General features: G+C 36.9%; 1 protein-coding gene and 1 long non-coding RNA gene across 2 annotated transcripts; both read left to right on the top strand.

Moving 5' to 3' along the window:
* Positions 1-363: 363 nt before the first annotated feature.
* LOC127495215 (uncharacterized) lies at positions 364-8,438 on the top strand. Its single transcript, XR_007925080.1, has 4 exons — positions 364-599; positions 6,146-6,281; positions 7,653-7,697; positions 7,904-8,438. It is a non-coding gene; the product is annotated as an uncharacterized LOC127495215 (long non-coding RNA).
* Positions 8,439-9,536: 1,098 nt separating this feature from the next.
* Positions 9,537-16,893, top strand: LOC127495181 (RNA polymerase II-associated factor 1 homolog). Its single transcript, XM_051861849.1, has 14 exons — positions 9,537-9,754; positions 9,877-9,906; positions 10,290-10,382; positions 10,513-10,634; positions 12,144-12,210; positions 13,133-13,234; positions 13,416-13,521; positions 13,615-13,683; positions 13,812-13,915; positions 14,017-14,133; positions 15,208-15,336; positions 15,428-15,533; positions 15,693-15,777; positions 16,137-16,893. Exons 1-14 carry the CDS (start codon positions 9,708-9,710, stop codon positions 16,448-16,450), a joined length of 1,491 nt encoding a protein of 496 aa, XP_051717809.1. The 5' UTR covers positions 9,537-9,707; the 3' UTR covers positions 16,451-16,893.
* Positions 16,894-16,989: the final 96 nt, after the last annotated feature.

The following is a 16,989-nucleotide window of genomic DNA, read 5'->3' as shown; positions in this document are numbered from 1 at the left end:
AATTATGATTATAGCTTTTCACAGTTTTACAAGACTAGGGTTGTTGTTTTTTTTGTTTTTGTTTTTTTATGTCTAAGGATCAGGTTTAATTATTGGTATTTGGCTGGTATTGGTATTAAATAATAAACATCTCCGAATCAAATAGTTTTTTGTTAAATAATTTATCTGTACTGGGGTTTTAGCATCTCTTCATCTGATCTGGGTTAAATTATTAACATTTAACATTTAGTGTTTATTAGTGTCATAATTTGAATCATTTTACTTCATGAACATCTTTATTTGATTTTGAAATACAAAACAAATATCCGAAACAATTCTTCATCTTAAACTGCGTTGGCTTTATGCGGGTTCATGAGGACTTTTATCCTGAAATACGAGCGCAGTCGAACACGACCGGAAGTTGCGCTACAGCGCGATCAGATTAACTGTAAACAGTTCCAGCATTTCACTGTTAAATGTGTTTAATTAATTAATCGATCCGCCATTACATGTAAAGTTTGTGTCTGTGTGTCTCGATCATCACAGATTTCAGCTGGTTTCAGTTTTACTGGCTGACTGACAGTCTGTTGGTTCAGTAGCAGAATTCAGTCCACAAACAGGTCAGTCGGTTTAATAACTTTATGAATTGATCAGTATTTATTAAAATGATTAGTGGTTTTATTTGTGACACTGTAAGTATGATCTATTGAATCCCATTTCCGCAACATAAAAATTTCATGCTTTTGCGAATCATAACTATGACATAAAAAAGTAGAAAGAATGACACACAAAGTCATAGCTTCTACCTGCTCAATTATTAATGACTTAGAATGTCATATAATTATGACTTTATATCATCTATTTGATTTTTCTTGAGTCATAATTTCGACTTTTTAATGTCATCATTTCTATTTTCTTATAATGACTTAGTATGTCATCATAATTATGTCAGAATTTGTTCTTTTTTTTCACATTTTTAATGTCATAATTACAATTTACCATTACCAAAGCATGATGATGATAATGATGATGATGATGATGATGGTCAGTGATGATGATGATGATGATGATGATGGTCCGTGATGGACTTTTTCATATTAAAAATTTCAACTTTGTATGTCATAATTTTGACTTGTCATAGTTTTGACTTTTTGTCTTTTTTTGGACTTTTTCATGTCAATTTCAACTGAGTATATCCGTCTCAATTTTGACTTTTCGTCATTTTTTGGACTTTTTCATGTCAATTTCAACTAAGTATGTCGGTCTCAATTTTGACTTTTCATCATTTTTTTGGACTTTTCATATCAATTTTCAAATGAGAAGACCATAAAAAATTGGGAAAAAAAATTCATTTATTCAAATGATTGTTTCTAAAGTCATAATTTAACAAAACTATCTATTGATGCAGTATACGAAAAAAATGAAAAATGAACGTCTGGTTTAAATTTTTTTTATTTTTGCATTGTATGGTTTGAAAAGTGATTGTGAAGCATTACATGGTGTCATGTGTACAGAAGGAGACAACACAGGTAACTCAGATACACCGATGGTTTACTTTCAGGAGGAAGAGAGCAAGCAGGATCAGCAGGTAAGCCTTCACTGAATGGACACTTGAATGAACAGCTTCTCAGTAACAGTCTTTGTGTCTTTGCTGGTGCGTGATGGAGACAGGCTGAAGGATGGTCGTAGGATCAGAACTGACGAATACAGACGATGGAGGAGGAAGGGGGACAGGTTTCTCAACAGGTGAGTAGAACAGGTAGGTATTCAGGTAAGTTGATCGGATATGAACATAGCATGTGTTATATCGGCATCTTTGGTTTTTAAAATGGTGACCGACCGGCTTCTTCTTCACGGATGCTGGAGCGGCTGCTGCTTGGGTCCAGCGTCAAAATCTTCCAGACACCCGAGCAAGGTGTATTAGAACTAAACCAGTTTTGCACAGAGCTGAACTGAAAGTTAAGCCGTTGAATCCACTTGACCAGAGCTGATAATAGGTGTAGACAGTTGAACAGTAAAGTATTAAACTTGAAACATTCTCGTACAGCGGTGAAAGATCCTGCCATGATGCAGACCAAACTGACAGGTTTGCTGTGGTGGGAAGAGGTGGCATAACTCCAGTGGGTTTAGGTGAAGCAAGAGTCGATCTGTCCAAGAGCATCAGAGAGGTTTCCTACTCTTTCTTGATATCAACCCATTAATATCTTGTTTTTTACATTCCAATTTGGAATTTGTCATTTTTTTGGACTTTTTCATGTCAATTTCAACTGAGTATGTCGGTCTCAATTTTGACTTTTCTTCATTTTTTATTTTTTTTGTAACTTTTTCATGTCAATTTCAACTGAGTATGTCCGTCTCAATTTTGACTTTTCGTCATTTTTTGGGACTTTTTCATGTCAATTTCAACTGAGTATGTCCGTCTCAATTTTGACTTTTCGTCATTTTTTGGGACTTTTTCATGTCAATTTCAACTGAGTATGTCCGTCTCAATTTTGACTTTTCGTCATTTTTTGGGACTTTTTCATGTCAATTTCAACTGAGTATGTCCGTCTCAATTTTGACTTTTCGTCATTTTTTGGGACTTTTTCATGTCAATTTCAACTGAGTATGTCCGTCTCAATTTTGACTTTTCGTCATTTTTTGGGACTTTTTCATGTCAATTTCAACTGAGTATGTCCGTCTCAATTTTGACTTTTCGTCATTTTTTGGGACTTTTTCATGTCAATTTCAACTGAGTATGTCCGTCTCAATTTTGACTTTTCGTCATTTTTTGGGACTTTTTCATGTCAATTTCAACTGAGTATGTCCGTCTCAATTTTGACTTTTCGTCATTTTTTGGGACTTTTTCATGTCAATTTCAACTGAGTATGTCCGTCTCAATTTTGACTTTTCGTCATTTTTTGGGACTTTTTCATGTCAATTTCAACTGAGTATGTCCGTCTCAATTTTGACTTTTCGTCATTTTTTGGGACTTTTTCATGTCAATTTCAACTGAGTATGTCCGTCTCAATTTTGACTTTTCGTCATTTTTTGGGACTTTTTCATGTCAATTTCAACTGAGTATGTCCGTCTCAATTTTGACTTTTCGTCATTTTTTGGGACTTTTTCATGTCAATTTCAACTGAGTATGTCCGTCTCAATTTAGACTTTTCTTCATTTTTTATTTTTTTTGTAACTTTTTCATGTCAATTTCAACTGAGTATGTCCGTCTCAATTTTGACTTTTCGTCATTTTTTGGACTTTTTCAAAACTTTCGGACTTGGTCACAATTTTGACTCTTTGACTTTTTTTTGAAGCTTTTTCAAATAATTTCAGACTTTGACTTTTCGTCTTTTTTTTTGTTTGTTTTTCATGTCAATCTCAACTGAGTATGTCCGTCTCAATTTTGACTTTTTGACTTTTTTTTTTTTTGGACTTTTTCATGTCAATTTCAACTGAGTATGTCGGTCTCGATTTTGACTTTTCATCATTTTTTTGGACTTTTCATATCAATTTTCAAATGAGAAGACCATAAAAAATGGGGGGAAAAAAATTAATTTATTCAAACGATTGTTTCTAAAGTCATAATTTAACAAAACTATCTATTGATGCAGTATACGAAAAAAATGAAAAATGAACGTCTGGTTTAAATTTTTTTTATTTTTGCATTGTATGGTTTGAAAAGTGATTGTGAAGCATTACATGGTGTCATGTGTACAGAAGGAGACAACACAGGTAACTCAGATACACCGATGGTTTACTTTCAGGAGGAAGAGAGCAAGCAGGATCAGCAGGTAAGCCTTCACTGAATGGACACTTGAATGAACAGCTTCTCAGTAACAGTCTTTGTGTCTTTGCTGGTGCGTGATGGAGACAGGCTGAAGGATGGTCGTAGGATCAGAACTGACGAATACAGACGATGGAGGAGGAAGGGGGACAGGTTTCTCAACAGGTGAGTAGAACAGGTAGGTATCCAGGTAAGTTGATCGGATATGAACATAGCATGTGTTATATCGGCATCTTTGGTTTTTAAAATGGTGACCGACCGGCTTCTTCTTCACGGATGCTGGAGCGGCTGCTGCTTGGGTCCAGCGTCAAAATCTTCCAGACACCCGAGCAAGGTGTATTAGAACTAAACCAGTTTTGCACAGAGCTGAACTGAAAGTTAAGCCGTTGAATCCACTTGACCAGAGCTGATAATAGGTGTAGACAGTTGAACAGTAAAGTATTAAACTTGAAACATTCTCGTACAGCGGTGAAAGATCCTGCCATGATGCAGACCAAACTGACTGGTTTGCTGTGGTGGGAAGAGGTGGCATAACTCCAGTGGGTTTAGGTGACGCAAGAGTCGATCTGTCCAAGAGCATCAGAGAGGTTTCCTACTCTTTCTTGGTATCAACCCATTAATATCTTGTTTTTTACATTCCAATTTGGAATTTGTCATTTTTTTGGACTTTTTCATGTCAATTTCAACTGAGTATGTCGGTCTCAATTTTGACTTTTCGTCTTTTTTTTTTTTTTTTTTTTGGGACTTTTTCATGTCAAATTCAACTGAGTATGTCGGTCTCAATTTTGACTTCGTCATTTTTTTTGACATTTTCATGTCAAATTCAACTGAGTATGTCCGTCTCAATTTTGACTTTTCGTCATTTTTTGGGACTTTTTCATGTCAAATTCAACTGAGTATGTCGGTCTCAATTTTGACTTTTCGTCATTTTTTGGGACTTTTTCATGTCAATTTCAACTGAGTATGTCGGTCTCAATTTTGACTTTTCGTCATTTTTTGGGACTTTTTCATGTCAATTTCAACTGAGTATGTCGGTCTCAATTTTGACTTTTCGTCATTTTTTGGACTTTTTCAAAACTTTCGGACTTGGTCACAATTTTGACTTTTCATCATTTTTTTGGACTTTTCATATCAATTTTCAAATGAGAAGACCATAAAAAATGGAGGGGAAAAAATTAATTTATTCAAACGATTGTTTCTAAAGTCATAATTTAACAAAACTATCTATTGATGCAGTATACGAAAAAAATGAAAAATGAACGTCTGGTTTAAATTTTTTTTATTTTTGCATTGTATGGTTTGAAAAGTGATTGTGAAGCATTACATGGTGTCATGTGTACAGAAGGAGACAACACAGGTAACTCAGATACACCGATGGTTTACTTTCAGGAGGAAGAGAGCAAGCAGGATCAGCAGGTAAGCCTTCACTGAATGGACACTTGAATGAACAGCTTCTCAGTAACAGTCTTTGTGTCTTTGCTGGTGCGTGATGGAGACAGGCTGAAGGATGGTCGTAGGATCAGAACTGACGAATACAGACGATGGAGGAGGAAGGGGGACAGGTTTCTCAACAGGTGAGTAGAACAGGTAGGTATCCAGGTAAGTTGATCGGATATGAACATAGCATGTGTTATATCGGCATCTTTGGTTTTTAAAATGGTGACCGACCGGCTTCTTCTTCACGGATGCTGGAGCGGCTGCTGCTTGGGTCCAGCGTCAAAATCTTCCAGACACCCGAGCAAGGTGTATTAGAACTAAACCAGTTTTGCACAGAGCTGAACTGAAAGTTAAGCCGTTGAATCCACTTGACCAGAGCTGATGATAGGTGTAGACAGTTGAACAGTAAAGTATTAAACTTGAAACATTCTCGTACAGCGGTGAAAGATCCTGCCATGATGCAGACCAAACTGACAGGTTTGCTGTGGTGGGAAGAGGTGGCATAACTCCAGTGGGTTTAGGTGACGCAAGAGTCGATCTGTCCAAGAGCATCAGAGAGGTTTCCTACTCTTTCTTGGTATCAACCCATTAATATCTTGTTTTTTACATTCCAATTTGGAATTTGTCATTTTTTTAGACTTTTTCATATCAAGATTTCAACTGAGTATGTCCGTCATAATGTTGACTTTTTGAAATTTTTTGGGGGCTTTTTCCAAATAATTTCGGACTTTGACTTTTCGTCTTTTTTTTGGACTATTTCATGTCAATTTCAACTGAGTATGTCGGTCTCGATTTTGACTTTTCGTCTTTTTTTTGGACTTTTTCATGTCAGTTTTGACTTTTTTCATGTTTTGTACTTTTTCATATAAATTTGTACTATGATGATGATGATAGTGATGATGATGATGATTATGATAGTGATGATGATAGTGATGATGATGATGATGATGTTCTCCTCTACAGGTCTCAGGATGGTGTGTGAGCTGTTGCTCTCTTCTGTCTGGTTCCTCTTCGTGATCTTCTGGCTGGAGACCATCAGCGTGTGGCTCTTCCTGTGTCTGTACTATCAGGACAGAGTCTTCTATCACTGGGGTTCAGGGTGAGCTGAGTCCAGCACCGCTTCAACTGAGCTGAGTCCATGATCAGGCTCAGAGCACTGAAACACTGCAGTCTCTGCAGAAATAAAAGCTCGAGCGAGGGTTTAACTCTTGAACGTGAAGACATTAAGACAGTAGTATAGTCATTTCACTATAAAAATAAGTGTTATATTCTTATTATGAAATAATAAATGTACAACAAACAAACTTTATAAAATCAGTCTTGTGGTTGGTGCAAAACATTGTGTTCAGTTTGAAAATCGCTGGGATCACATTATTTACACATGCTGTCGAATACGGCCCTCCAGACTAACCCGTATGTTTCTGTTAATGGGTGAAGATCCTCCTTTGTGCCAGAATCCATTATCATTGAAGCATATTTTGATGGATTGTGTTTGAAATCTGTTAGAACTCTTTATTTTTCTGTTGACTTTTATGAAAAGATTTTTAATGAAGTAAGGCCTGATTTACAGTAGTTCTAGAATTTTTATCTAAGATCAAATTTAAAAAATGAATTTAATTTTTTATTCCTTTATAAAAAATAAAAAAATCTCGTTCTCCATGAATATAGCCGAGGTAGCTCGCATGGCATTAAATCATAAACAAACAAACTTATTATGAAATAATAATAAAATAATAATAATGTGTGTTACAATAGTAATATATTAGAGACATTGGAGAGATTGATTACAGGGAAAGATGTCATTTACTGCCAGACTAATATTACACAAAGTACAGTGTTATACTATAATAACAGTAATAATTTATTATTTAACAATTTGAATAAATAAAATAACAAATTATTTAAAAATAGTAAATACTATATAAATGAATTATTATAATTATTATTTTGTATTTAACAATTTAAATATAAAATAATGATAATAAATTATTAAACAATTTAATACTATATAAAAAAGAATTATTATTATTTTATTATTATTATTATGTAATTTGAATATAAAATAATACTAATATTTTATATTTAAATTGTTAAATTGTAGTAATGATTTATTATTTAACAATTTGTATAAATAAAATAATAATGATAATAATAAATCCTTAAAAAACACTAAATAAAAATTGATTTTTATTATTTTTTTATTATTATTATTATTATATTCAAATAGTTTGGCTTCCTAAAAACACCCGTGTGAATGTAATGTGAGGTTTAATCCACTTTAAAGATATTTTAACTTCAGTTTGAACACTGATCATGAGCTTGGAGCTGCAGACTGATGCATTTAACTGTTAATATGTACAACATATACTGTAATATAATAACCAACACCACTGTCTGACTGCATCCTGTGGGAAACACGTGCTGATGATGATGCTGATGATGATGATGACGACTGTTGTTGTGTTTTCAGGGAGTTTGCAGATGATCCGGATCAGTTCCTCTATGTGTTGAGCAGGTCAGTTTTATTTTAATGCGCTCTTCTCTCAGTGTAAGTACTGAGGAATATTAATGAACCACATGTAATTACTATATGGTTAGTTATTTGTAATAATGCCTAATTTACTGTTATTTCTATAGTAACACATGTAACAAGCGCACTGTTACCTTGTTGCATTTTCTTTGCAAAATCAGTTTTAACGTTGGGTTTTTCTCCTGCGGCAGAATCGATCTTTCTGCGCATATGCAGACGTGAGGAAGTGATGTCGTGGCGTGGGAGTGCCGTGCTTAGAGGACGTGGGTGATGGACGGGAAGGGTCAGAGGTCACCGGTGATGTCATGTCTCGGAGGATCCAGCTGAAGAGAAAGAGAGAGAGCTGAACTCAGAGTCTGGAGTTTCAGCAATATCAGAGAATAATAATCAATGAAAGCTTAGAGATTTCTGCACATGATCAACCGTGATCCGCTTTCCTGGAGCTGATTTAATCTTTTAAACTAGAGGGAACTTCACTTTATAGAGCATTAATGTCTCAAGATGATAAAACTCTTCTAATTATTCGTTTTCTATTTTTGTATCAATTTGTCCCTTTTTTGCCTGATAATAAAGCAGTTTTACAGTGAGGTTTTGTTTCTACTGGAGAAAAACTAAATAAAAAGATGCTTTACACACTCCGATCATTATTATTATATATTCTCTTTCATCACAATAATGTAACAGAACAGTTTGTCACAGAATTTATTAAACTTGTTTGTTGTTAAATCATGTGTGTTCATGTATAATGAATTAAAAACAAACATCGTATGCAAGAACTGATGAATTTAATTACACATTTTAACAAATATAAAATCAAATTATATTTGTTTTGTCAAGTCATTTATTAAATTATTAGTTTTCTTATTATTATGTTCCTCTCTATTTACTTATAATTTTTATTATTTTATTTAACCATTTGATTATAAAAAAAGAATACTAATATTTTATATTTAAATTGTTAATAATGATAATTTATTATTTAACAATTTGAATATAAAATAATGATAACATATTAAAAATATAATTTTAATAATAAAATAATAATTTTGTATTATTTTTACAAGTTAAATATAAAATTATTAAAAATATAAAATACTATATAAAAATGAATTTTGTATTCAATTTAAATATAAAATAATATTCTATATTTAAATTGTTAATAATAAAATATTAATGTATTTAACTATTTGAATAAAATAATGATAAATTATTAAAAAATATTAAAGAATACTATATAAAACTGCATTCATTATTATTTTATTTAACCATTTGAGTATAAAAATAATACTAATATTTTAAATTTCAATTGTTAAATAATAATAATGATAATAATGTTAACAATTTGAATATAATGATAAATTTTTTAATGATATACTATATACTAAAGAATACTATATAAAAATGAATTATGATATTATTTTATTATTATTTAACCATTTGAATATAAAATAATTCATTTTTGTAGAATTTTTATTTTGTATTATTGTTTAACAATTTGAATATAAAATAGTTATAATTACAAATTATTTACAAATATTTTGATTTTATTGATTTTACTATTATTATTATTTTGCAGGATTATTATTATTATTATTTTGCAGGTTTGTGCCTCCATACTTGAGAAGCAAAATTCCAAAAGCAGCAGTCAGCTTAAGTTCACATGAATGTACACTATTAAAACAAACACCTCTGTTGATATAACTACACGACATAAATAAATAGTGATATATATCATTATATACGCCAATAAATGCATTGAAACATGTACAGCATTTGAGTAATTTGACTGTGAAGCGGTTAGTTTGATTCAGGCGGTGAGCGGGGCAGCAGCTCCTCTCGCTCGGGGGTCCTGCTGCAGTAACTGCGGGGCGGAAGTCAGTCACACGCACGCAGGCGCGCGCGTTGCTGTTGTTTCTGTCGTTAAGCTGATTTGAACACTTTGTTTTTTTGTTTATTAATCGTTTGTGTGGAGGAATCGCGTTTATTTTCTCCTCTATGGCTCCTACTATACAGACGCAGGCGCAGCGCGAGGACGGACACCGGTGAGAGAGATCTGCGATCACTAACCTGTTAAACACTATGCTAACATAAACACTGGATATAGAAATCGATATTCTGATCTGTTTGTGTCTGATTTATATGTCATTATGTGTGTTTTCTGCAGAAGTTCAGCACACAGAAGCGTCCCAGAGAGGTGAGGATGATGAAGATGATATGACTGACAGACTGATGTATAAAGTCACTGGTAGTTTGACAGAGAAACACTTTGACTTCACGATGCTTTCACAACAATTCTCACGCTATCCACCCTAAATAGTGTTCAAGGTCTTGAACACTATTTAGGGTGGATAGGATGCACTGACACTATTGGACGAGAACAAAACTTGAGCTGAATGATGACACTATTGTCTTCTGTAGAGAATTGAACTTGATTCATACACAATTATTGAACTGAACTGAATCAACATGTCAACTTCTGATGCAACCAATCACGTGAGACTGGGGCGGGACCATCTGTCTGACTGACCAATGACAGACATTCATTCCGTGTGATGATGTGTTTCTCGTGTGCTGCAGGTCTGGCGTCGTGTGCAGAGTGAAATATGGAAACAGTCTTCCGGATATCCCGTTTGATCCGAAGTTCATCACATATCCATTCGACCAGCACAGGTACGGCTCCGCTCCGTTTCAGCTGTGAAGGGCTTGTGAGAGTGTGTATGTGAAGAGAGAGAGAGAGTGTGAGTGTGTGTTTGCATGCTTCATGGGATGTGTTTCAGTGAGTGTGTGTTGTGTGTTGCAGGTTTGTGCAGTATAAAGCCACGTCACTAGAGAAGCAACACAAACACGAGCTGCTCACCGAACCGGATCTGGGCGTCACCATCGACCTCATCAACCCCGATACATACCGCATCGACCCCAGCAGTGAGATAACACACACACACACACACACACACGTACACTCATACACATTCACAGACACAAAAACTCCCAGAAACACTCACAAACGTACTAAACACATTCACAGACACTCTCACACACACTTACAGACACACATTCACACACACTCATACACACTTACGCACACTCACACACACATTCAGACACGTACACACAAACTTACTAAACACTCACACACACATACACACACAAACTCAATCACTCGTACACACATAAACTTACTAAACACACACACTCATACACGCTCAGACGCGCACACACAGACACTTACAGAATCACATTCACACACACTCATAAACACTAACGCACACATTCACACACGCGCACACACACACACACACACACACAAACTTACTAAATGCACACTCACACACACTCACTCTGACACACACTTACAGACACACATTCACACACACTCACACACTCATACACACTTACGCACACTCACACACACATTCAGACACGTACACACAGACTTACTAAACACTCACACACACATACCCACACAAACTCAATCACTCGTACACACATAAACTTACTAAACACACACACTCATACACGTTCACAGACACTTACAGAATCACATTCACACACACTCATAAACACTAACGCACACATTCACACACGCGCACACACACACACACACAAACTTACTAAATGCACACTCACACACACTCACTCTGACAGACACAGACACACATTCACACACACTCATACACTCTTACACACACTCACACACACATTCAGACACGTACACACAAACTTACTAAACACTCACACACACGTACACACACAAACTCAATCACTCGTACACACATAAACTTACTAAACACACACACTCATACACGCTCACAGACACTTACAGAATCACATTCACACACACTCATAAACACTAACGCACACATTCACACACGCACACACACACACACACACAAACTTACTAAATGCACACTCACACACACTCACTCTGACACACGCTTACAGACACACATTCACACACACTCACACACTCATACACACTTACGCACACTCACACACACATTCAGACACGTACACACAAACTTACTAAACACTCACACACACATACACACACAAACTCAATCACTCGTACACACATAAACTTACTAAACACACACACTCATACACGCTCACAGACGCGCACACACAGACACTTACAGAATCACATTCACACACTCATAAACACTAACACACACATTCACACACACACATTCACACACGCACACACACATACACAAACTTACTAAACGCACACTCACACACACTCACTCTGACACACATTTACAGACACACATTCTCACACACACTCATACACACACACGCAGTCACTCACAAACTTACTAAACACACGCTCACACACACATTCATGCACACGCACGCTCACACACACTCCATGTAAAATCTCTAATCTGCATATACCAGACTATAGAAATCAAATGCTTGTGTGTGTTTCAGTTTTGTTGGATCCCGCTGATGAGAAACTGCTGGAGGAGGAAATCACGGCTCCGTCCAGCTCAAAGAGGTACGAGAGACTCATGTCATTCTCCTGTAAGTGACCTTTGACCTAGGGCTGGACGATTATGGCCTAAAATCAAAACCTCGATTACGATTAATGAACGATTATTTTGTTTCCAGTATTTTTTTTTTTGTTGCCCTCAGTTTGTACTGTAAATATGATTGACTATTAAAGGTGGGATATTTTTTCCTATTGAAAGAGTGATCTGACATAGCAGCTCACTTTCAGCAGTTATTTTATCTATGGTTTGTAACATTTCTTACAGATTTCTGCTCGTTGTAAATCAGATAAAGATAAATTAGCACAGTACCAGTAATGAGAGTGATTGCGTGTGTGAATTAGTCATACCGTCTCTCTATTAATTGTGAAGCTGTAGGTTGTAAATAGTTTCTTCAAAAGTATAAAAATATATGCTATAATAAGTTTTGAGTTTCTAAGCTGCTTTAGTGATAGCGCTGACAACTGGTTTCTGCTCCTCAGTGCGCGCGATCTTCACGTTTTGTGCAGCTTCTGTGTTCCTCTCTGTGCATGTGATCTTCACAGCTACTGTTTGTATGAGTTTTTGTGCCACAGTGGAGCTGCGCGAGCATAATACACATCCGATCGTCTAAAATCGCTTGAATGTCCAAACTGGCAAACCGTAAAACAAATACAAGTGACAAAGTTTAGTGAAGAGGCAAGGCTCACCACTCGTGCTTCATCTCTGTGTGTCTCTGTTTTATGCCACTGACTGGATGGGGCGGAGTCACGGTAGTATGTTTTTAAGGGGGAAGTATTAAGAGGATTAAAAAACCAACAAAAACCAACATGGGAAAATTACATCAGTTAGAGGTTCTGAATTTCGGTTTCGATTACTTTTCGATTAATCATCCAGCCCTGCTTTGACCCCAGCACTGAGGCTGACAGACGTGTGTGTGTGTGTGTTCAGGTCGCAGCAGCATGCGAAAGTGGTGCCGTGGATGAGGAAGACGGAGTACATCTCCACCGAGTTCAACAGATACGGCGTCTCCAATGAGAAGGTGGAAGTCAAGTGAGTGAATCCGTCTCACATCTCAATATGAGCCGTTACACTTTATTTGAAGGTGTCCATGTTACCGTGTAATTATTGTGCGGTTGTGAAAATCCTTTACCTAATTTGTTGTTCCTGGTCAAAAATGACCGGCCTTTTAAATTTCTGTAAAGTGTTACTAAATGAGTGTGTTGTCCTGTAGGATCGGTGTGTCCGTGAAGCAGCAGTTCACAGAGGAGGAGATCTACAAAGACAGAGACAGTCAGATCGCTGCCATTGAGAAAACCTTTGAAGATGCACAGAAATCCGTGAGAGCACACACACACACACACACACACACACACACGTGACGCCAGCATCCGTTTGATGTCTGAATCCATTCTTCTGTTTGAATCTTTCAGATTGCTCAGCATTACAGCAAACCCAGAGTCACACCTGTGGAGGTGCTGCCCGTCTTCCCAGACTTCAAGGTCTCTCTCTCTCTCACACGCACACACTCATACACACACACTCAAAATTAAACAACTATCGGTGCTGATTAATCACTAAAAACTATATATTGGTCGACGTGCTCACATCTGTCTGTCTCTGGTCACAGATGTGGATTAATCCATGCGCTCAAGTCATCTTTGATTCAGATCCGGCACCTAAAGATGTTTCTGCGCCAGCCGGAGTGGACATGATGTCACAGGCCATGATCAGGTGTGTGTAAATCCTCAGAAAATATATAATCAGTGTAAATCGATCATATTTCACAAGCATAAGCAGGACAGCACAGATTAAGTGTCATTGTGTGTTTTCAGGGGTATGATGGACGAGGAGGGGAATCAGTTTGTGGCGTACTTCCTTCCCAACGAGGACACAATGCGCAAACGCAAGAGAGACGTGGAGGAGGATCTGGAGTACATGCCTGATGAAGTGTAAGACACACACACACACACACACACACACACACACACAGCCTTATTCATGAATTTTAGTGATGTCAATATTCAGAGTTAAACGTTCTAGAGCTTCATGATTAATCATTAAAAAAGACGGTCTCGATTCAAACACGTTCTTATTCCTAAATGTCAATGATTCGTCTAAATCTATTAAACCTTTGACAAGTACGGTCACAGCGAACATTCAGATCTACGTTCTGATCCAGAGAGAGCCATTGTCATGTATAGATATGAAACAGCTTCACAAACAGCCTTTTCAAACACATAGTTTCATTATTTCTGTCTTATAATAATTCAGATTATCACAGAAGTACTAGGATAAAAGTTTATAGTTTGGATATAAACACTGATGTCTACAGTAGTGATCAAAATAGAGCAAATCACCTTTTGAAAGGAACAACGCTTCAAATAAAGATTGTCATTTACATTGTTACACCAGTAGGTGACTTTTAAAACAAGTATTTGTCATTGAATGATTCAGATATTCATTCAAAAACACTGATTTTTTCCAGTAATGAAACAAGTGAAGTTTTTATGAGTGAGTCATTGAATCATTCAAGAGATTTGTTCAAAAACACTGATTAGTTGTTGCTTCAGAATCGTGATCTCTATTTTAAACAAAAAATGTGTGATTCTCAATTTATCCAGAATCGTGCAGCTCTAGAAGCTTGTTTCCACCACAGAATAAAAATAAAAAATAGAAAATCTCACAATTGAGAATCTAAGAGATTGTTGTAACCTTATTTTATTTTTCATTGCATATTATTGTGATACTGATGACGATGCGAGTCGAAAACGTATTGTCTTTGCACTTTTTTTGGCCTCTAAATAAAGGCATTTTGTAATTTTATATGATTATGTGTGTGAATTTAACCTTTTTATTGCTCAAATGGTGTTAAATGATAAATAATAAATTTATGAATGTCTGGAATTCATTAGCATATACATTTAACTATCAAATCTGAGGTTTATGAAGCCTTTGTGTGTCCAGAGGAAAGGTAGATTTTACACAGTCACACACTCACCTGTCTAATGTGTGTTTGTGTGCAGGTACGATTATAAAATCGCTCGCGAGTACAACTGGAACGTGAAGAACAAGGCCAGTAAAGGATACGAGGAGAACTACTTCTTCATCTTCAGAGACGGAGACGGCGTTTATTACAACGAGCTGGAGACCAGGTAACTGTCAATCATGCAGACAGGCTCCGCCCACCCAGAGCAGACTCACACTTTCTGTGTGTTTGTTACTGACCACCTGTGTGTGTTTTAGGGTGCGTCTGAGCAAGCGGCGAGCAAAGGTTGGCGCTCAGTCGTCCACAAACGCTGTGCTGGTGTGCAAACACAGAGACATGAACGAGAAAGAGCTGGAGGCTCAGGTCAGTTCACAACGCTTTACTTTCAGATTTGCAGTAAATCCTACATTTACTTTTAGTAACTGTATATTTGTATATAAACAGAGGATTCAGAAGCCTGATTGAATTGATTCAGATTGATGTGAACGCGGTCACTGATCTGTGTGTGTGTTTGATGGACAGGAGGCTCGCAAGGCTCAGCTGGAGAATCACGAGCCAGAGGATGAAGAGGAGGAGCTGGACCTGGAGAAAGACATGCAGGACTCTGGTAACACACATCAACATTATATCAGCAGTGTGTATGTGTGTGTGTTTAGTACAAAGTTCAATGAGGTTCCAGTCAAAGTGTGTTGTGTAGATTCAGTTTGAAGGCTCATTCACACCAAGAACAATAATAAATTCTCCAAGAGAGCAGAGTCCACAGCATAACTATAATGATAACGCCACAGAGGAACAATGTCATTGAAATCGGTTCCTTTTTTTTTTTCAGCTAATGAACAATAAAAACACTCACGGCCAATCAGAATCCTGGCCTATTGTTTACTTTATTCTTTGTAGTTTGAAAAGCTTCTTTGACGTTGTTATTAGAATGCTCAGCGTTACATCACGATATGATACTGTGTTCAGGCGAGGAGCGAGAGAAGGCTAGTGACTCCGACAACTCTGAGAGCGAGTCTGACCGTGAGGATGAGGAGCGGCCGGCTGACGAAGACGAGGAGGAGGAGGAGGATGAGGAGGGCCGCAAGCGCCGCGAGAGGAAGAGCAGCGGCAGCGAGAGCGGCGAGGACCGGGACGCGGCGCGTGACGAGGAGGAGATCTTCGGCAGCGATGACGACAGCGAGGATGATGAGGGTGGGCGAGCAAGGAGCAACAGCAGCAGCGTCCAGCACAGCGGCAGCGAGAGAGCGTCAGACTCCAGCGACGGTAGCGACAGCGAATGAGACGCACATTCACATGTTTTCCTTTTATCTGTTAGCATTCAAAACTAAACTCTTTCTTGTATTCTCTGGTGAATGTCATGAAACACATGTCCAGGTCCCTTTTCACCCAAATGAAATTATGTTTAGCTTGTGCATTTCCTGCATTTACTTGTCATGAAGATAATCAGTGATTTTGTGATGAAATATGACCTGGACGTGTTTCATGGCTGTGATTGTGAGCATCACACACGTGTGTCCTGCCATCTGTTTCACATCTATGTGAGAAATGAACTGAATGACAGTTTTGTCCTGCTGTAGTTTTCATTTGGTGTTTGATGTTCCTGTTTTATTTCTCTGGCTTTTCATAATGGATGAAGACTGAGCAAATCACTTATTAGTGACTTTTTTTGTAGTTTTTCCTTTCATTACAGTGTAAACATTGTAAATAAACAATGATTTTGTTACATCTGAGTTTGTTTATTGAGGAGGATGTTGGTAGTTTATGTGATTCTCTACACCTGACTTCATACATCCACTAAAAATCACCAAAATGAGCTGAT

The sequence above is a fragment of the Ctenopharyngodon idella genome, chromosome 15 (genome assembly GCF_019924925.1).
Source record: "Ctenopharyngodon idella isolate HZGC_01 chromosome 15, HZGC01, whole genome shotgun sequence".
In the NCBI taxonomy this organism is placed as follows: domain Eukaryota; kingdom Metazoa; phylum Chordata; class Actinopteri; order Cypriniformes; family Xenocyprididae; genus Ctenopharyngodon; species Ctenopharyngodon idella.
Note: the sequence above shows the minus strand (reverse complement) of the source record. Positions and strands in the feature narration are given on the sequence as shown.

Bases quoted from the DNA above. Each gene is read 5' to 3' on its own strand.
- LOC127495181 (XM_051861849.1), top strand. From the start codon at position 9,708: ATGGCTCCTACTATACAGACGCAGGCGCAGCGCGAGGACGGACACCG. The intron at 9,755-9,876 runs GTGAGAGAGATC...TGTTTTCTGCAG, and splicing joins CAGCGCGAGGACGGACACCG to AAGTTCAGCACACAGAAGCG. The intron at 9,907-10,289 runs GTGAGGATGATG...CGTGTGCTGCAG, and splicing joins CACAGAAGCGTCCCAGAGAG to GTCTGGCGTCGTGTGCAGAG.